General features: G+C 38.7%; 1 protein-coding gene across 1 annotated transcript; it reads left to right on the forward strand.

Annotated features, from left to right (window-relative positions):
- The first annotated feature begins 764 nt into the window (after nt 1-764).
- On the forward strand, nt 765-19,533 carry LOC121954127 (interleukin-6 receptor subunit beta). Its single transcript, XM_042501464.1, is given in 16 exon segments — nt 765-842; nt 4,446-4,564; nt 6,959-7,106; nt 9,345-9,514; nt 9,599-9,762; nt 11,037-11,205; nt 12,183-12,265; nt 12,560-12,791; nt 13,372-13,560; nt 13,695-13,796; nt 14,176-14,193; nt 14,196-14,321; nt 15,354-15,485; nt 15,577-15,673; nt 15,833-15,914; nt 17,301-19,533. Coding segments are annotated over 15 exon segments (2,502 nt in total). The 5' UTR covers nt 765-842; nt 4,446-4,506; the 3' UTR covers nt 18,033-19,533.
- Nucleotides 19,534-20,058: the final 525 nt, after the last annotated feature.

The following is a 20,058-nucleotide window of genomic DNA, read 5'->3' on the forward strand; positions in this document are numbered from 1 at the left end:
AATGTTCTCCAAAAACTCAGGGACAGACGGGGCAAATACTGAATTGGTGACCCTTTTCTTGGGTGCGCACCTTTAAGTAATGTTGATTATATAATCTTCTGTACTGCCAGGGGGAAGATGTTTGTGAAGCATCCATGTTTTAAAGGCATCAATGTGATCTGTAACTGCAAACTGACTGCTTTACAGAAGCAAACACGTACGAGGCGATATGCCAAGTTTGTCTGTAGATTAACTGATATATGTTATTAGAATGTAACTTGTCTTTTTTGTAACAAAAACAACATTTTGGTAATATTTTTTGATATTTCTGAAGAAAATGTTGATTGACAACATGTTTAAATTTGTGAACACAAGTTTAACAGTATTAAAAACATTTCTTTTTATAGTTTCACAAAATATAGGGCTATTATTTTTGTCATTGGTTTGTATATCTTAAGGTGAAAACTAGTGCATGCTGTCCACTCAAGAAGAAGTTTTTTTATATCATGATCCTGTATCCAGATTAATCAATAAGTGGAGTTTGTCTAAACTGTGTCCAACCAACTAATAGTGGAGAAAGTTAAATCTGTTTAATCCTGCTTTATTTTCATTATTTATTCTTTAAATATGTGGATAAAGTAGTCGTGGGATCAAATTCTCATTCAGGACCTCCGCGAAAAGATTTCCACGCTCCTTTACGGGACTTCCCCGGACTCCAGTTTTGGCACCGCCCGGGACCGGTTCTCTGACAGACAAACAGCGGGGCGGGGCAGATGAGTCCACTACAAAGCCGAGAGGCTGCTGCTCCTCCATAACCGGCTCAGGTGCGTTTGGAGAGACGCGTGTTTCCAGAGCTCAAACCGGTAAGTGGACGAGATTTTGGCTCAAACCTTCAGTCATGTGTTTAATTTCTCGAGACTTTGAACTTTATCGTGAAACTCTCGCGTAATTGTGGAGATGGGTACAGGAGACTGTATAGTTTGGTATTTTAAGGCGAAATGTAGTCATGATTAACTCTTAAACAACTAGACAAAGGTGTCCTTATTAACCCCTGCTGAGTAGGGGATTAATTGCATGTTTTAAGTTATTTTAAAGCTGATTTTAAGATAAGTTCATTAGTTTCACCACGCATTTAGTGTAGGTCTTATAATCTGCAACAGTTTTAATAATTGTATTAGTTTTAGGCAAAAATAGTATTTTCTAGCTCCAATTTCTTAAATGTGAAGACTTGTGGATTCCTCTTTTTTATGTCTGCAAATTCTATATATTTGTGTTTTGGACATTGGTGGGAGGAAATGGCATTTAAAGGTATCATCTTGGATTTGTGTATAGCATCCTCTGTAGTTGTTACTAAGGCAACAGCTTCTCATCCTGGGATCTTTGAGCTTGTGAAGATCATTGCAAAGGCCAAACAATGCATTGATTAATTAAAACAAACTGATTTTTTTTATGAATCAATATTTGTTGTCCTACTTGTATAGGAAAGACAGTGGATAAGTAGTTTGTTAGGTACACATTTACACTTTAATGCAATGTAAACCAGCAGCCCTGCAGAAAATCAGTGATGGAGAGCAGTGTTTTAAGGCAAGACCACCTAAAGTGAAATAAGTCATGACCAAGACCAGATTTTTGAATGGCGTTACATTTCGTGAAGAGTGCATTATGACTTGTTTAGGACTCAAACTCAAAGATTAGGACTTGGAACTTGACCTCTGACTTGAGTGCAAAGACTTGAGAATCTTAAAACAAAGACTTGCAGCTGTTGAGGATAAGTACTTAACTGTGACACGTTGATAGGCGTATCTTCCGATGGTCAACACAGGCAGCTGCACACCCAGAGCTGTTTTTCTGTTTTTATTTTTTATTAGCTGTTTTTCTCAGTACTGTTGACAGTGATTAATACAATAGATATAAAAGATAATAATACAACATGTTCTCATCCTAACTCGTCAAATGCCACAATGTTGTCGGACTTTTTATGTCTAAGTATGACTTTTGATGATGTGTCACAAAATACATTTCCGCTCTTAGAGGAATTGTGCAATTTCTGCTGGTCACATGCATATAGTCTTTTACCAAATACACTGACAACGTAGATTAAACACTTAATTTTTATGTCTATTTCCTTGTGTAACAAAAGCATATGGTTTAGAAAATAACATCATGGTTTGGTTTTCACACAGGAATCAAACGGTCCAGGGTTTGCTGGACCCATTCACACCCAGTCTTGCCTGCCCTATAGAGATTCTCCAGTTCTTAATATGATGGTGGTTGCTGTTAAAAACTTACACCACCTGGTGACTTTAGAAATTGCCATTTCCCAGAGTGTACCGTACCACTGTGAAAGGTGCCTCTTTGCGTCAGTGTTTGATGCTGACATCACTGTCAAAGCGGCAGTATTTGATGAGATAGAAGTGAGAACAGGTTGAATACTAGTTGGCTAAGAATCAGGTTTCCCACGGTCATGAAAAACCTGGAAAACGTTTCTGGGCCTGGAAAAGTCATGGATTAGGTATAAACAATTGAAAGTTTTGGAAAAGTCATTGAATTTTTGACCCTTTGACACCTAAGCAAACTGGACTGATTTTTTTGAAAAATAGGAAGAAGGAAATAAGCTGCTTACCAGAAGAAATGACCCAAAACTTCACAACAGATTGGTAAAAAGTAGAAAATACATATACATACATATACATAATAATACAACATAAGCAAAAAAGGAAAGATAGACAGGAAAGAAAAAATAAAACAAGGAAATAACCTCAATTGTATGATTTTAAATATGTAATTATGGTAATTATAACAATAGTTTTCTCAACATTTTGCCTAGCTTTTCAAATATGTCTTTCTAAAACTACTATATTCTTGCAATTTGCAGGACATTTCTTGTCAAGTCACCCATTTCCTTTTTTTTCATGTTATTCAAAAGAAATCAAACCAATTTGCTCAGTGCTCCAAACACCTGTGGAAGGTGTCTGAATGCAGCGCAAGAAAATCGATGTTGATCCTTAACAATCATTGAGTGTTTTGGAAAAGTCATGGAACTTAGTTGTGTTTGATGAAATTCTTGCAGTAATATTGCACGGGTAACCTTCCACTTAATGTGACATAATGACAAATTTAATATAAGATTGTCAGACAAACGTAGCTCAGTGAGCACCTGCGTGACAACGTTTTGTTTACCATCACGTCCGTTCTTCATTTTCTTCCCGCGTCCCATCTCTGCATGCATGTTTGCCTGCTTGTTTGAAAAAACGCCAGGCAAGTGGGGCAAAAAAAATCATCATGGTCCTTGAAAAGTCATGGAAAAGTTTGGAAATTTGGTCAAAGAAAATGTGTGGGAACCCTGAATAATAATAATTTTTTAATAATAATTTTTATTATTGTTATTATTACTGTCACCAGGGGAAGCTCGCCTAGGATGTTGAATGTATTGGGTCCAGCACTACACTTTGACACAAATCCATGCGTTTTATGGTGTTTATTAAACAAAGACTGACACCTGATCAGCCCCTGATCTGGGCATATTTTTTCGCACCATCGTGTTGAAACTGAGCTAAGGTTTATATGCTGTTAATGATAAAAGATCAGACCTGACATCCTGTCTTTATTGTGATGAAAATACTTGAGAAACCTTCTAACTCAGACTCACCGCAGCTACTTGAGGAAGTCAAATCGTCTCGACAGGCAAACGACTGCGTCTCATTTAGTTTGACACATTTCCTCTGTGGCAATGCCAAACTATGATGATGTTGTAGTGAAACTCATTTTACTGAACAGAAAAATCTAAATGATGAAATGTGAAACCAAGCTGAAACATTGTTAGACATCCTGTCACCATGTCAGTCTTTTTCATACTTGAAGGTTGCGACAGTATGAGATTTTCATGGTAACCCGCTGAGAAACATCACGGTGTTGTGGTATCACAGTATTACAGGCTCATTATCATTAGTACTCAGAATGAGCAGTGGTTCCCAACTGGTGGGTCATGGTCCAAACTGGGTCTTAGGTCCATTCTAAATGGGCCGCTAGTGACTTGCTAACATGTCAAGTTTGTAAAAAAAAAAACAAACACACACTTTATTTTGAAGTACAGTGAATTTCCAGCACAGAGCTTTTATTTTGAAGTGCTGTTTATTTTTATTTTTGTAATATGTTTTATCTATTTGTGTTCTAAACCGACATGTTGTTTACATTTTGTGAAATTAAATTGAATACATGTTTGAATACACATGTTTTATTACTGTAATTGAAATAGTTTTTTTTTTGATTGAAGTATGTGTAAAAGGTCTCCCTTTAAAAAAAAAAAAATTAACGTAGAGATGAGAGTCTCTGTCCAGCTGCATTTTTTTTTCAAAACAGTAGATGAGTAAATGTACACAGTAAGATAACCGTCAATTTTCATATTATAGTATACCTTAAAAACGGTATATCGGTGCAACCCTACTTGACAGTCTCCTCTTTTTCAGTGTGCAGGTTCTTTGAGCTGAGTGAGTTGCTGTGAGAAGGAGGAACAACCAGGTGGTCTTCATGGGGCAGAGCCCGGCTGTGCTGTGGACCTGCCTGCTGGGGTCCGGACTCGTCCTGGGTAACGTCCACTCCTTTCTTCAAAAACAGAGCAGAACGACTGAGTGCGGTGACATGCAGATGTTTGTGGGAGTGCTGGCAGTGTTTGGAGGACACACATTACTATGGGAGAGGGATGATAAGACTTTATGTAAAATAGATCATAGGTGAGGACGTTATTTACAACCACAATAATCCCAGTGTGGTTTAACTGACAGATACGGTACATCAATAGGTCTGATTAATCTTACTTGTTAATCTGGTTCTCACAGATATAGCACTGTATGTCTGGTAAATAAAAAGTCAACAGTTAGCGGTTGGCCATATGTAAAACTTATGTGTGATGCCCCTCCCCCCACCCCCCATGCCAACCCCCCACCCCCCCCCAACCCCCACCCCCACCTCCAAAAAAATATAAAGAGACAGCTTTAAAGAGATAGAACAATTTTTTTGCAAAGTTAGAACTTACTCTCTCAAACCTTAAAGCAGAAGCACACAACTTTTCATCAGTGGAAGTCAGACTCAGTCAAACATCTTGTGCTGTCTTGTTTGAGCGTCATGATTTAACCTTAGGCCAAATAGAGATGGCAACGCGTTCATTAATGTTTGACATGAGATCAGTCATGTGCATCCTGCATGTTTGGATTGGACTGAGATATTACTCAATCCTGAGGTTGGTTTTAATAAGTTTGTCGAGCAGGATTGACAGAAGTGCTGACATTCTGCAACAGTTGGCTCCTTTGTTTATCTTTCATTATATCGATTTCCTACCAGCTAAAAGTATCCTATGCACTAAGATGTTTTTCCGAACCACCACTTGCGCATCTATCTATAAAAGCCAGGAATGTGTGCGTGTGTGTGTCAGTGTGTGTGAGACTCTGTGTTAGTGTGTCTTCCGCTTATCTAAAGAACCATTCATCTGAATTACTTCACACCTGGCGAGAGCACTGGAAACCCAATGATTCAACGCTTAATGTTAATAAACATTGAATAAACAGCGAGCTCTGTGAAACGATTAGGGCGGGGGCTCTCATTTCATCATATTTCTGACCTCTAAAAGTGGAGATCTTTGGTTAATTTCTTTGCCAAATTAACTTAGAACCAGGTGTGAAAGGAGGCCGGTAGGGTAAGGTACCCTGTGGGTGTGCTGTACTAGAAAGAGGGGGTGTGACTTTCCAACCCAGACATCGAGCTACATTTCATCAAACGACCTCCGAGCTGGACAAATAACTCGGCCCTCTGTGTGCAGCCGAGGCTGTGAGACGAGTGCACAGGGAACCTCTACCAAGTGCAACATCGAAAAGGGATAATACAGAAATATTAGGGCTGTAAAACGATACATTTTTTAAATCGTGATTAATCATAGAATTTCAATACTTATTAGTGATTAATCATATTTATTAATTGCATGTTATCAATTCATGTTTTCAGTTCCATTATTTTGCATTTTAAAACACCAGAAGTCCATGTAGACAAGATAAAGCATTTCTTACCAGATTATCTTGATTAGGAATCAGATGACTGCAAAAAACTGCATGGAACGAGTATAAAGTGGGCATGTCTGTGAAGTGGAGACTCATGGGTACCCACAGAACACATTGTCATTCAAATATCTGGGGTTTAGAGGCCAAGGGACCCCTGTGAGTTATCCGTGCAGTTTTTCCTTCGTCAATATTTAACCTAACCCTAGACTTAAAATGTTACTTTACCCCCCACATGAGATGCTACCATGGCATTGTTGGTACCACTGGATTCCTCAGGTCCTTCCAGTTTCATGTGATACCAGTATCATCACCGTAGCTTTGAAACACCGTCCTGTACTGTCTCTTAAATACAAGAATGTCAGTCGATGATTAACACGCTAAAAAAAAGTGTTATGTATGGTCCTTCATCACATTGCGATTTACGCATTATTACTGACAGCCCTGAAAAAGAAATTCAATAACTCCACACATAAATTGTCTCATTTTGGTCATGCCACAATGCTTAGTTTGTGGAAAATGCTTTTGCATAATTTTGGTCAATTTTTATATGGAAAAATAATTAATAACCTAATTCTTATAAACTGCAGCGTCTCCAAAATCCAAAAAGTTCTTTTGCATAAGTTGGGGGAATTTTCATTATTTACTCTTACACAGTGCAGTGTCACCAAATATTCAGTATCTTAACTCTTTGAAATTAGTTTTTATGCACCTAATCTTCTGGAAATTCAAGGACAAGCAAACTGTTGTGCATGAATGAACAAGGCGGGGGCCCAGGTGTGTTGGTCAGGAAAAGTGAAGTGTCAAGTGAGAAGTTGTCTATAAGAGCACTTCTCTAAGAGCACTGCACTACTTAGAGAAACAATAACTTTATAACAAACCAAACTATACAAACTCAGTAACTTCACTCTACTAACTCCTCTCTCCATCTCCAGCCTTCTGCGTTATGACCTCCATGGCTGACCCCCAACCCCCACGGCTGAAGTACTGCGTGTTCCAGGAACGAGCTAACGTCACCTGCCACTGGGAGGCTGGAGACCACCTGCCGACGAACTACACGCTGCACGTTGATCTGATATTTCTGTAAGGCAAAACATTCCTTTAATATGTTAGAAGTCATGCTTGAACATGTGCAATATACAAAACAGTTTTTCAGGCCTGGAGATGTTTTGGAAGTTTTGTAAAAGTTTTAAAGATATATTGTTATCAGTATTGCTATATATATATGTTCATGAAAATCCCAAAACATATCACAAAATACCTTGCATTTAAAATCTAGCACTGCGCTGCATGAGAGTTGATTGGCTCATTGGTTACCTATCCCCCAAAAATGGGCACGGCCTTGATGTTTTGCAAAGTAACCATTTTTTGTCGGTCTGGTGTTTAGGCATAGGAAGCTGGTTGGTGGCGAGAATGTCGAATTTGCAAGTAAAGATTTGCAAGCGCTAACAGTTTGCTGATTCACAAATGGCTGGAAAGTATGTGTTTTTAGTTCTAACCCTTTTAAAATACAGTAGTGGTAATGGGGTAAAATGGTCTGATGGTGATGCTGTGGAGATGCCGTCAAATACTCAGTATCTCCAGTAGGTCTTCAGCTGTGATCAGAGGTGTCTGTTAAAGCAATAGGATATGATTGCCATCATAGTACATACTCATCACCCATTCAGCGAGTCTTTGTGCTCTCTCTGGAAGCATTTGCATCTTTTGTTTTTCCTCTCAGTTACTCTGCTTTTGCCTCCGCGCAGGTAACAACTGTGGCCAGAGGCATTGTGTTTTATCAGGTTGCAGTATCTGAAGAATGCCTTTAAAATATTTTGTTCTTTCAAATTTTGCACAAACGTCCACTTGGCCTCAAAAATGAACTCATAGGAATTTGGTGAATTTAAGGTCAAAATGACCTCTGACCTTCAACCTGCCTCATTCTCGTGAAAGCGATATCACAAGAGGACTTGTAGTGAGTTTCCTCAAAAATAAAACATTTGGTACAAATGTTCACTTCATCAAGGTTGAACTGATTAGAATTTAGTAGTCAAAAACTTACACACAAAACACGATAACCACCCCCCCAAAACCCCCTGAAAGAAATCCCCTGTGTCATGTACATAAAATAAGATGACGCTGAGCAAACACTGCTGCACACCAGTCTCTCTGTGAAAGAGCGAATTTGTCAACAACACCCTTAAATTTAGTTTTATCCCTTTAAGAACTCCCTTAATTTGTTTAAAAGTTGTGCTACCAATCATTTGGTAGGAGTTTGTGTAAAAAATTGGGGCAGAGGATATAGAGATTGGATGACAAACAATTTTAATTTGCTCCTTTTATTACAGTGAAACTCAACTTGAGTAACAGTTGCCATTTGACAAGTTTGCAGCTTGTGAAGTTCAGACTTTTGAGCTAAATTAAGCTTTTCCACTCAGTGGCTGGTAAGCAGGAAACTGACACTGATAGTGTCTTAGATGTGCCTTAACTGATGTAGTATCTTGAGTCAGTCTCACTCTTAATAATACTTTTACACATCTCGTCACATTTCTTGGTACTACTCTCACCTAAAAACTTCACTTCCCTTGCACTTTGGATGTTTTTTTTTCTACATGTAATGTTCTAAAAGTTATTTCCTCTCAAGAATTATTTGGAGAATACACAATTAACAACAACTATTCATCCCAACATGCTGCCAACTAAACCCAACATTGACTTTGCTATTTGCAGTGTGTTTATGGAGGTTTACAAATTGGCCAAGTCTGTCCTCAACAATAGCTCACTGTTGTGTTTTTGCATGTTTGTACGTTTGTGCCAGCATATGTGTTTGACCATAATTCTGTATGCAAAAAGCCTGGGTTTGTGATCAGCTTTTATTCACACATTCGTGCGAAGCGGTGACAGTGGGTTTGATGCACAGAGATGATAAGAGATCTACATCATCCATCACAGGATATTTTTGTTGAATTATTTATTTTTTTCAATGCCCCATTATTTTCAACGCAGTTTTTCAAATGAAGACGGGATTGCAACCATTTCTGCGTAAGCAGTCTTGCATTGTGGGCAAGGTTATGTGTGACACTGCAGGTACAGTTTTGCACATACATCTGAAACATGTGCATTCATATTCATTTGCATGACAGAGCTTGCAGCTATTAGGGCTTGTTGTTTTGTACCGGTTAGTGTATTATGTTTTCTTGTTCACTATGCCAAGAGAAGGACTCAGATGAACCTTGTTCTCTATATGTGTGTGTGTGTGTGTGTGTGTGTGTGTGTGTGTGTGTGTGTGCGTGTGTGTGTGCATGTTTGTGCGTGTGTGTGTGTGTGTTTGGGGATGCACAGACAAAAGAACACAATTATGGAGACATTCACCTGCAAAACATCTAAGACCAGCTGCACAGCGCAGTTCAAAGACTTAACAGTGAGGCACCACTTTTGCATCCGCATCACAGCACACGTTCACAACCGGGACATATCGTCGCCCCGTCGGTGTCAGTCTGGTAGGACTGAAGGTGAGGTTGTTGTGCTTTCCTTACTTGCATGCTTATTGTTCCTCTATTACTTTTTGTTCACTTTTCTGTTCTTGTCTTTCTCAGTGAAATTGCATCCAGTGAGTTTGATCAAAGTGAAGTCAGTCAGTGGGAAACCACAGTGTCTGAATGTAACCTGGAACTACGCCTTAACTCTCTTCGGTGTTGCTGAAGATGAAATCAAAGCTGGAAACCTGATGTCCCAAATAGAGATCACAGAACAGGGCAAGGTCTGCCACTCTCAAATAGGCCCAAACACAGAACACACACCCCACACACACCTGCATGATGGAACACATTCATAAACCGAAGGTACAAGGTGAAGCATTTTAAAATGTCGGAACAACCCACATCAGTGGTGCCGTTTCTCAAACTCAAGGCCAAATTTCTTATGTTTAAATCCTATGACATCCTGCTTTTTTCCCTTACCAGTTTTTTTAATGGTTTGTAATGTAGAAGATAAAAAATAAGATGTCTGACAAAATCTGAGCATGTGGCACACAATGTAAAGAGCTGCCAGGCTTTCTTACCCGGTCAATAAAAACACTTAAAATGCTTCATGTAGCACATTTCTATATTGAAGACTTCTTAAAGACAAATGTGTGGTTTCTTTACAAGTTAGAGGGAAAGTTCATCCCAAAATTTAAAATACATGTATTTCCTCTTACCTGTAGTGTTATTTATAAATGTAGATTGTTTTGGTGTGTGTTGGTGAGTGTTGGAGATATCAGACGTACAGATATCTGCCTTCTTTCTAATGTCATGGAACTAGATGGCACTCATCTTGTGGTGCAAAAAAATGAAATGTGAAACACTCAACAGCAATGTCTTGCTCTTAAAATCACAATCTGTGACTGAGACTGCTGTCCTCGCTGCAGCGGCTGCAAGTTCGATACTGACCTGCGACCCTTTTGCTGTCATCCCCTCTCTCTCCCCTTTTCATGCTTGAGCTGTTCTATCTCTAGTAAAGGCAAAAACTAATCTTTAAAAAAAACTGGAGCAGGTTACTTCAGATAACCTGCAGACCTTGTTGTCAGCAGTTTCTTGTAGGAACTATTTTCTTTCTACCAAACTACACCTGTCAACCATATAACTGTGCAGAAGGAAGTGTGCATCTACTGCTAGCTCACCTTGCACAACATTAATGTTTACATCTTGCGCTGTCACGAGGACGAGTAGATGTACATTTCCTTCTGTGCAGTCATACGGTTGACAGCTGTAGTTCTGTAGAAAATAGTTCTTACATGCAACTGCGCACAGCAGAGTCTGTGGAACTGTAAGAATTTATTTTTGGGGGCTTTTAGCATAACATGCCGAATGAGTTCCATTATATTTAAGAGAAGGCAGACATTTCTGTGGCCGATCTCCAATGCTCAGCAACTCACATGAACCCCACCCCCACCCACCAAAAAAATAATTTATAATAACACTGTATTTTCTATATGCAAGTGAAATGTCCCTTTAATCCTTACCTTACTTTGTCCTTTCTATTTTTCCTCTCCAGTTTGATGCTCAGGTAAAAAATGTGACAGTGAGAGACAAATGGTTTGAGGTTTGTAATTTATCCAGGCCTGACACTTTGTACACCGTCAGGCTTCGTCACAGCTACCAAGGCCCCAGGAGTCCCTGGAGCCTGTGGAGCAACACCTGCCAGGGAAGGACAGGAGAGGGCGGTGAGAAAAAACACATTTGACTAACTTGTGTATTGTGTTTGCTGAAAATTTCAGTCACCGTAGTCCTATGTATGTATTTTAGTTTCAAGTATGCAGTGAAGTCAAGTGGGAAAATGAGATGCTACAAATTTGCCATGTGCAAGGTTCAGCAGGGTCGGAAGTGGTAATTTTTTGCAGTTATGTCTAAAATATTTGTTGAAGGAATGTGCAGAAGTTCACAGTATGAGTTTAAAAAGAATGTGTACAACTTACACAATGTATGCACTTGTTATTAAAATCAATTTTGGTGTTTTCGTGAGATTTACTAGCAGTAAAAAAACAAAAACTAATAAAATAGCACAAGACTTAGTATCAGTGAGCTTTACTATTTTCTTTGTATCACTAATTATCAGTAAACACAAAGTGAGGTAGATGGCAATGTTTTGGGTTTTTTTGGGGTGAGAGTCAGTTATTACGGTGGGATTAAACCTGAGGTGGACATGAATGTGTGCACCAAATTTTATGGCAATCTATCCAATAATTGTAGAAACATTTTACTTGAAACCACACATGTCGAACTTATGGTGACTCCTCCAAGGGGAGCCTTTGATACAGCTAAAAAAAAATCTCAGGTGCCACTAACCACTCATAAGGGTCAGGTAAACAGGATTCTACCTCTGGACACAATGCACGTCCAACAATGTTTTTGCGCTAATAAATTCAGTAAATGTTGTCATACATCCCTGAAAAAGTGAAAAATTTGAGCTGCTGGTGGTACTTGAGGAAATTTCCACACATCAGCAATTAATCACGCAAATGAGAGAGATTTCATGAACTTTCACTGTAACTACCACTGCTGTAAAAAGCATAATGTGAATGTTTTTCTGTTTTTTACTGCTGGCAACACATTTGCATACTACCCCCTTTTCATTTTATTCCCCACTGTATCTCCCTCAAATAATTATTTTCTCATATTTTCCCCTCCTTCCATCCATCAGCTCCAGATTCAGCTCCAGCCTTCTGGAGGCGAGTGAAACAAACAGACAAGATTGGTCAGAGACTCATCACGCTGCTCTGGAAGGTGTGTGTGTGCGTGTTGAAGTGTGTTGCATTGTGTGTGAATTTGCATCACAAGTTTTATAGTTTAATATGTTTTGCATGTGATTAGTTTTTAATTGCCATCTCCTGGCTAACTGTCCCTAATTTGTTTTTATAACTCTGAAATTACTAATTTATGGCGTCATAGTCTTATTCAAATTGAGAATAAAACTGATTTCATAAGATCTCTGTTTATGTAACAGTACATTTAAAGTTCCAGCATCAAACAAAAAGTCACTTTTACTTCTTACATTCTGGTTTCTCTTGCGGTTTTCAGCCTTTGCCTCCCTTTCAAGCAAATGGCAGAGTTCTCTTCTTCAATGTGACGTGTCAGACAAAAGGCGCTCAGGTCCTGATTGATCACGGGAGCTGTAGAGAGTTGAACGATACACGTACTTCCTGCAGCTTGCTCCTGCCTGCAGGTCGATGCTCCTGCACTCTGACGGCCTCCACCTCTGCAGGGAGCTCGCCCGAAGCCAGGATATGGCTCCGTGGAGCATCTGAGACAGGTAGGGTCTTATTTTGAGGGATACTTTGCCAATTTTCAACCAGCTTTATAGCATGATAATGTCGGTTGTATGCATTCTGATAACTGTAGGTTTTCTACCTCTTTAGCAAAAGCACATGCCATAGCTCTTTTTTTTTGGTTTTCTCTTGTCATGTAGCACCACTTTCAAAAGTATTTGCTTCTTTTTTTTTTACTAAAAAAGACCATCTTTCCAGCAGTGAAATACATTTTTAAATTGCTGCAAGGGTGCTGACATCAAGATACAGTCATGGATGTTGTACCCCATCATGACCTGAGACTCAAATTCTACATCTACACTTTGTTAATTTGATCAGTTTAACAGGTTTTCTCTGCAATTTGGTGGCACAGATGGGTGACCAAGTGAAAAAAAAACAATATAAAGTGTCCCAAAGAGGTGTTGTTGCACTTCAAGTCATAGTAGTTTCAGCGATCCTTTTTAAGATTTCCAAGTCTCTTGAAGTCTACTGAAGGATGAATATTGTCTCCAGAATATTGAACTTCTTAAATCTGTTGTCTAAAGACTTTTTTCTTTTTGTTGCTTCTCCTTTATTTCTCCTCAGAGCCACCACCCCCGAACCAAATCACTGCAAGTCCATTGGGTGACAGTGGTTTGGATGTTCGTTGGACATTTCCGGTCAGTTGGTTGGCGAGTGGCTTTCTGGTGGACTGGTTTGCTGTCAGAGAGAAAAATAGCAGCATCCTACACTGGGAAGAGCTGAATAGTTCCTCTACAGAGCTGGTCATAAAGGGTAATCCAACAATAGAGAAATTAAAGAGCTACAATGATGGAGTGAATAGTCGTGGAATAGAATCATTTTTTTTAGTACATCATTGAGAATTACTATTGTTGACAAGTGCCTTTATCTCTGTGTTGTTATGGAAGGAATAAAGCCGATGGAGCGTTATGCTGTTTCTGTCAGAGCACTGTACGGTGAACAAGGGGCGGGACAGAGCAAGACAGTTCACATTTATACACGCCAAGGAGGTACGTGTTTAACCTGATACATGTATTGTCTCATGCCAAGCTGTTAGAGTTGATTAAGACCAGGACAGCTTAGTTAAATCAAACGGGTCACAAATATATACTTTAGTTTTTTAAAAGCTCTGCAATTTCATAAAATAGCAGGGGACTGTAGTTTTGGGAAAAAACTAATCACAAAGAAATAATACCAGTACTATTTTTTGCTGCTGATGAAAACAGATTTTAGTGTATTCACAGCAACAGGATGGTGTATGTTCGATTAATATTATTAATTATTATTAATTCATTATTAATATTATTAAGATAATATTAATATTATTAAGATTTACACGTATTTTAAAAGTCATACTTCCTTTGGTTGAACCTCCCTGCTCCTTTATAGCGCCCTTAGCTGGTCCTAAAGTGTGGTGCAGCAGATCTCCGGCAGCAGAGTGACACTGAAGTGGAGTCCTGTTCCTGTGGAGCTGCTTCGTGGCTTCATCCGCAACTACACAATCTGCTACACAACAGCAAACCAACCAGCCAGGAGTGAGTTACACACACACACACACACACACACACACACACACACACACACACACACACACACACAGACATTTAAGTGCCCGAGGCCAAGCAGGTCTGCAATGTACACACAATATGAATCCAGTCTGTCAAAGAAAACATTGAACTGTAACAGGCGTGCTTAAGGGGAGTGGGATGATGGTGTTTGATTTTTCTGAATGGAGTTGTTTCAAAATCCAACATTCAGCAGTGAAAATATTTTTTGGTCTGTCAGTCATCCATATTTCTTGATACTTAAAAGGTAGTTCTGTAATTTGCCTTATTTCCCTTTGAAGATGACCTTTAAGGTAGATTACCCTTGATTGGTCTGTTACATGCACATGTTTATTTGTATGTCTGTGGTGCACTCGGTACATTACATTAATTTAATAACTCTCCCATTTGCCGAATTAGTTTTAACCTTAATCACAATCTAATAACTAATTCTAACCTTCAAACCAATAAAATAACACCAAAGTGTGTCAGAAAAACAGTCACAGTCACAGAAATCAGTTACACATTATTTTAGAAAATATTTTATGTACACTATATTCATAAAACTGTCAAAGATACCAGTAAAATCATGGATGGATCACTACACTGACCTACTTGACACAGGCCCAGGTGCCCATAGTGTCAGGGCCCCCACTGGCCCCTCACCTGCAAAATGTCTCTCAATTTAACACATACTGTCCAGGAAGAGAGTCAAAAAGACCACAAAGAGATGCAAAGGAACCACAAATAGACACAGATAACTACAAGAACCCAAAACCGATCAGAGAGACACAAAATAACCACTAAAAGGTGCAAAACAACCAAGAAGAAACACAAAATACTTACAAAGAGACACATAGCAAACAAAGAAGACACAAAATTACCTAAAAACAAACAATGGAAAAAAAACACTATTTGGTTACGGGGTATTTTAATATGATTTGTATTTTTAATTTTCATCCTTATTCTTGGTAATCACATTTTGTCCATGTTGTACCTTTTCTTGTTTGTTTGTTTTTTCAGGAGTGACTGTGCCCGGTCACGCTCTCAGTTACTCTCTGGGGGATCTGCCACCTGGTAACTACGACATCTTCATGCAGGCCAACACTGATGCTGGAGCTGGAGAATTTGGGCAGACTGCTTATGTGCACATAGGTGAAGACGGGTCACACACACACTCTTGACACACCTATACATATATGGCTATAACTTTATCTTAGCTTTACATGTGTTTTTACGTGCAAAGGCCAGGAGGAAATCTCGATAACGATGTATGCCGTCCTTCCTCTCATCCTGACTTCAGTAGTGCTGGTGCTGATGGCCTGTCTGGCAAAGAATAAAATGTAAGGTTGCTGTCTGGTACCACAATAAACAGTAATGACCCATACTTAAACCTCAGTGTCCTACTTTTACTGTTTTACCTACTTTGTGCATTTGTTAATCATTTTATATAAATACTTATTCTCATTCTGTAATGTTTATTCAAACAAATAACCTCGTAGGGTGAAACGGAAGCTGTGTCAGAACGTCCCTGATCCTTCCAACAGCAGTTTGGCCCACTGGACCCCGGAAATCACTTTGGAGGTAACCCCTGTCCCATCAACTTTCTCCAAAATCCTAACATTCATCATTGTTACAATCACAGTTACGCGTCAAACAACTCCATAGTCTGCGAGGTTAAAATTTCATCCACTAGATGGCAGCAGAAGCAGCATTTTCAGCCCTTAAACCTTCCAGACCGTTTTTACTGCAACTAAATAAAAAAACAAACAAAAAAACGTATTTGATAAAACACAACAAATTCAGCAATGAATTCAGGAAAAAAAGAGATACTATAAACAACTAACAAATATGCACTAACTGGTAAATATGTTGCACCATCACACATACAAGAAGAAACAAAAAATATATATCAGTATTAAGTAAAGTATTAAGTCCAGAGAAGAAGTAAACCCACAAGACTAAGGCCAAGTGTTCAAATTGGTTTTTTTTTCCTGGCAGAAGACTGCTGGCAGCATGCTGGGGAAGCCAGTGTGTTTATGAAAAATTCAGAAATTTTCAACTAAAAGCCCTGAGAGCTGCAACACAAAGAGAGTTTTAGCGCTTTCATAAAAAACACTTCTTTAACGCCTTCTCTTTAGGAAATCACATGCAACCAAATACACTCCTCACTGGGAAAAATTGAAAAAGATCCTGGTGCTCATAAAAAATAAAATGATTCACGGACACTCACCTTAAAACTTAAAAAAGTTGTATTAGCAATAAAATAGCCACCAAAAATATCGCAAAAATATGACTAAAAACAGCTGGTGTGTCAGTAAAAGTAGATGTGTCAATGTTAAATGGACACAAATAAATGATCACGTACCATCATTGCATAAACCATTAAAAGTTCCCTTCATTGTCTCTGGATGGTTTTTAACACGATTATGGATGCACACAGCTCTGTCACCAGAACTCCTCCAAGAGCACATAGCTGTAATATTTGTTGTTTTCATTGCCAGTGTACTCTCTGTTAATATACGTCAACTGTTTTCTTTCGTTTGAAGTTTGACTGCTGCTCTTTTGATTTCCATCACCTCGTTGCACCCTCATGTTCTGCAGTAGTATAAATAGCACTCAACTGGAGAATTTGCTCCAACTGCTGCTTATCTCTATGAACCAAATCAAAATATTCACATAACGGAAGTGGGTGGAAAATGTGTAATTACGCATTTTCTTTTACAGATTTTCTAAAAAATCTGTGGAAAAAAGTACTAAATTTGATAGAAACCCAACTAATGATACCAAATATGGTATCTTTATAAATTGCATCCTGGTAATTTTGGTATACTGCATCTGACATAGTATGTATTGAGACATACTAAATCTTTTCTGGCGTACTATATAGTATGGAAATATGGGTGTTGGAACAGTGCGTTAAATAAAAATCCTTAAACTAAATTTAAACACTTTTGTTTTCCACCTCAGAGTGTAAAGAGGCCTACAATGACAGAGAGGACCGAAATCAAATGCGCTGAAGTTATTTTACTTGGTGCAAGTGAGCAGCAGAACCTCGACCCCGATCAGGACCTCGGCTATCAAAAATTTTCCTCCCATCACCACTCTTTGCTTCCAGTTTCGGCGGCTCAGACGCCTCAAAATACCAGAAAATCTGAGAGGAATTCTGTCAAAAGCTCAGCTAGACTCAAGACGACCTCTAACGCTGACCTCTCCTCCTGCCCCTCCATCTACTCAAGTTTCGTCTGCTCTCAGACAGTCGATGGTCTCTCTACACCCCTCCTGTCCCCCTCCTACCTCCAATCCAATGACTGGCAGCTCAGCACTGTCAGCGTTACTGATGTTAAGCTGCAGCTAGATGGAGACAGTGAGCCGTGTGTGTCTCTGCAGGGCAGGAGCACCACAGGGTCTCATTCACATCTTTCCCAAGCAGATAAGCTACAACACTTTCACCATTTTCTGAGACAGCATCAAAGCCCTGTCTCCTCTCATTCGTCCTCTGTCCTGCTGTCTCAACCAGCCGAGGTCACATTACCCCAACACCCTTTTTCTCAAAGCATCTTTAGCTCAGTCCCATCGCTGCAGCACGACGCCTTCACTCACCTCAGTGACACTTTTACAATATCGTTTTCACCTTTTCTTCACTCTGATTTATCCAACTGTCCTGCGGAGTGTGATCCCTACATTTCCCCTGCTGTTTAGCTTTATACGTGGAAAAAAAGCAATTAATTTGTTCAGTTAGTGTCCATAAAAACTATGCACCCCCTCTTTGACTTTTTATTGAAACTGTCACTCTTCTTTAAATTTTATCTATTAATTTATTTATTTTAATTTTTCCCATTTTGAATCACGGTGGATTGTCTAACAGAAACATTTTTCTAATTTTTTAACGCTTTATAATCTTTAATTACAAATATGAACAGAAATGTAAAGCGACAGAAAACAACAAAACAAAACAGAGACATTGAAGTGCATTTTAGCACATAAATGACAGACCACTTGTAGAGGTATAAACTTTCAGGCCAGGTAGGTTATTCACATAGTTTATCAACGGGTAATATCTCTTAATGGAGCTGTTGAGGTTGCATCTTATTTTTTTCTTTTCAGACATGTTTTTAATCCTCCAAACATCTAGCTATTACTGTAATTACATTCACTTTGTCTGAATTGTCTGAAAAGACAGAACATGATAAATCGAAGGGCGGTGAATATTTTTTATAGACACTTTAGTTTGTGATTGATTTATCATATTTTTCCACATGTTTGATGCATTGTGATAGTTTTATAGTGTGTTTTTGATATTTTGCTACAGCACAGTGCGTTTGAGCCTTCACTTCAGTACTGAGGAATGTAAAAAATGAAATGCTGCTTGCAACAGCGTCCTCTTTAGCTACTGTATATATTGATATTTGTGAATGATTTATTTTTTTATCCAGTGCTCCTTTATTCATGAATGTGCTTTCATACCCACAAATGCATCATTGGTATGTCAATAACTCACCTCGTGTTACGCTGGCGTCTCGAAGAAAACATTGCTTTTCTCGTCCTGCCTCGAGAGTGAACAAAAAATCCAAAAGTGTAGAACAGTTCTTCATTAATTGATTCACATAGGATTCGTTTAGCAGCAGCAAAATATATCAAAACATCGGTTAACAAACTTTCACACAACTCAATCCAAGTCTGATTTATCCAGTCATTTGTTCAGTACTTCCCAAACACATTTATTTTTGCTAAAAGCTTTCCATTTTTTTGCATAAAGAATTTTACACACAGATCAGTTCAAATGCACTTGCTGGCTCAGGTGCACTATTCTTGTGCACAAGTTTTTTAAATCTAAGTTTTTGGCGAAAAAATGCACTGAACATACGATTGGATAAATGAGCCTTCGATTATACTGCACAGGCTGTGTAAGAGTTTGCAAACATTTACTTCAAAGACATCGAGATTTTTCTCTTTTTTTAGATTCTCCGTTAATTGTTGAGACATGCGAGAAAAACAAAGTTATCTAACAATTTTAACATAACGTGGGGTGAGCAGTTGATTTACAAATGATCAATTTGTGGGTGAAGTGTTCCTTTAAAGGTCCGGTGTGTTGGATTTAATGGAATCTAGCAGTGAAGTTAAAGACCTGAAACTTCTCCTGTGTGCTAAGCATGTAGGAGAACTACAGTGGTGACACGAAAAAGCAAATGGACCCAATGCCAAATTTGGTTTGTCTGTTCTGGGCTACTGTAGAAACATGGCAGACTCCGTGGAAGAGGACCTGCTCTGTAAGTAGAAAAAAACTGCTAATTCTAAGGAAACAAAAACACAGTTCTTTTTTCAGCTGTAAACATAGTTATAAATATTATATTAAATATAACAAACTGTCCAACACACTGGACCTTTAAGATGTTTCTGAAAGGTTTGGGTTTTTTTTTTTTTTAGTTGTAATGTGGGATTATGAATTTTCACAAAAAAACAACTTTTCATTCAAAAAAGAGGACTCTTTGAAGTGACTAACGTAACACCGCAAACAAAGACAACCTATAACGTGAGCCAGTTAACAGCGTCTCTCATCTGTAAACTTTATATTCATCACACCACTGCTGGTCAGTCTCTCCCTGTGGCAGCTGTTTCTCTGTGTTTATGCAGTCTGTCTAGACTCTTCTTCTCAACATATTACATAGTGTGTCTGTTACGTACTTGTAGTTGGACTCTTGAGAGTTCTTTCCACTATCTCATATTA

This window comes from Plectropomus leopardus, chromosome 14 (assembly GCF_008729295.1).
Source record: "Plectropomus leopardus isolate mb chromosome 14, YSFRI_Pleo_2.0, whole genome shotgun sequence".
Classification (NCBI taxonomy): Eukaryota; Metazoa; Chordata; class Actinopteri; order Perciformes; family Serranidae; genus Plectropomus; species Plectropomus leopardus.